This window comes from Sinocyclocheilus grahami, unplaced genomic scaffold (genome assembly GCF_001515645.1).
Source record: "Sinocyclocheilus grahami isolate Dianchi unplaced genomic scaffold, SAMN03320097.WGS_v1.1 scaffold497.1, whole genome shotgun sequence".
NCBI classification, from domain to species: domain Eukaryota; kingdom Metazoa; phylum Chordata; class Actinopteri; order Cypriniformes; family Cyprinidae; genus Sinocyclocheilus; species Sinocyclocheilus grahami.
Window position 1 is genome coordinate 456,182 of NW_015505676.1, and position 1,507 is coordinate 457,688.

The 1,507-nt window shown below is 39.5% G+C and overlaps 1 protein-coding gene across 1 annotated transcript in view; it reads right to left on the minus strand.

Moving 5' to 3' along the window:
* Positions 1-125: 125 nt before the first annotated feature.
* Positions 126-1,507, minus strand: part of LOC107554321 (flavin-containing monooxygenase FMO GS-OX-like 2) — a 9,956-nt gene continuing 8,574 nt past the window's right edge. Inside the window, exons 7-8 of the mRNA XM_016236809.1 lie at positions 627-944; positions 126-545 (exon numbers count right to left, since the gene is read on the minus strand). Of these exons, the coding sequence (XP_016092295.1) occupies positions 213-545; positions 627-944 (651 nt within the window). The 3' untranslated portion in view covers positions 126-212. The remainder of the gene's footprint in view (positions 546-626; positions 945-1,507) is intronic.

The window sequence follows — 1,507 nt, forward strand, 5'->3', positions numbered from 1 at the left end:
TATATACACACACACACACTAGCTGTCTGTCTGTCTCTCTCTCTCTCTCTCTCTCTATATATATATAAAACTTTGATCTATAAAAATTTTTTTATATTTTAATTAAGAGTTTTTATGTTCTTCCTTCAGCATTTCTACATACTTTCTTTTCCTATAAAAAGAAAGCAATACAGTGTAAATGTCATTCATTTGTCCTCAAACTGTAGCTAAACTCAATCTGTCTGTTCTGGTGGAGCTTCCAAAAGCTCCCACTGTGTGGCATCAATGAGCCTATAGTTGATTTGTCTGTATTTCTGTGGGTCTTTCTGCCTCTGTCTGCGCACCTCTTCATAGAGACTCTCAAACACTGGCTGAGGGGGTGTGAATCGGCCCACCCTGGCCAGGTCCAGGTAATAATCCCACTGATCCTTGTCCAAATTGAGGAGGTGCTTCACCTGCACACCTGTGTCTTGTTTTCGTTGCATCTCTCTCTGCACTTCCTTCTCCATCTCTTCCTGGGTGGGCAGCTTTACTGAGCCCTCCAGGATAGCAAGAGCAAACTTAACCTATGGATACAAACAAGAACATTAGAGTGAGAACCAGTCCCATTCAGTATTCAAATCATATTGCGTTTCCTCTCTGCTCACCTGACAGTCAAAATGTATGAAAGGGCAAATAATTTTGCAAATGCCAAAAAAGAAAATTGAAGGGAAGCCAGGGGGCAGTAAGTATTTGTAGAGTGGAGTCACAAAAAGATCCTGTACGTCCAGTCCCAGCTCTGATGGACAAAGGAAAGGGAAGTTAAAGTTGTATCCTGTACAGAACAGAAGAATATCAGCCTGGGTCACTGATCCGTCCTGGAACTGTAAAGATCCGTCCTCTAAAACCCCAACAACAGTGCTAGCCTGCCGGATACCCAGAGGAGGAGGTAAGGACATGGTTGGTGTGTTATGACTTAGAATCACCTAGAATGAGAAAAACATTTGCATATAAGAAATTGAAAAACAGTCGCTCAATCTCAGTCACTTATCGGTGAGGCCAAAAAAGTCAAAATCAGTAAAAGACCAATTCAAAGTGTTTAATTTTAAATGTTAACCAATGAGATGGATAAAATGAACAACACAAAGGGATACGGCAATCAAAAATAGCATTTCTGTTATTATTTATTCACACTCAGTTTGTTCTAAATCCATATGACTTTTTTTGTGAAACTCAAAGGGAGAAATGTTCATACTGATCTTTTCAAAACAATAAAAATGCATGGGTGGGAAGGTTTAAAGTCACAATAAAATGGAAGTAGCGACACATTTTTTTCTTCCATATTGTGACGTTCATCATAGTGTAACACAATATTGAAAAAAAACTAAACAGGGCGAAGACTTGGTTCTGTCTATCGGTTGCTGATTGTTTTTAGAGATACGTGTTGCACTCAAAAGTGGAGGCAGATGAACGTGAGCTTGCATTATTAATTATTGGAGAAACCTAGTATACAGTGGTGTGAAAAAGTGTTGGCCCCCTTCCTGATTTC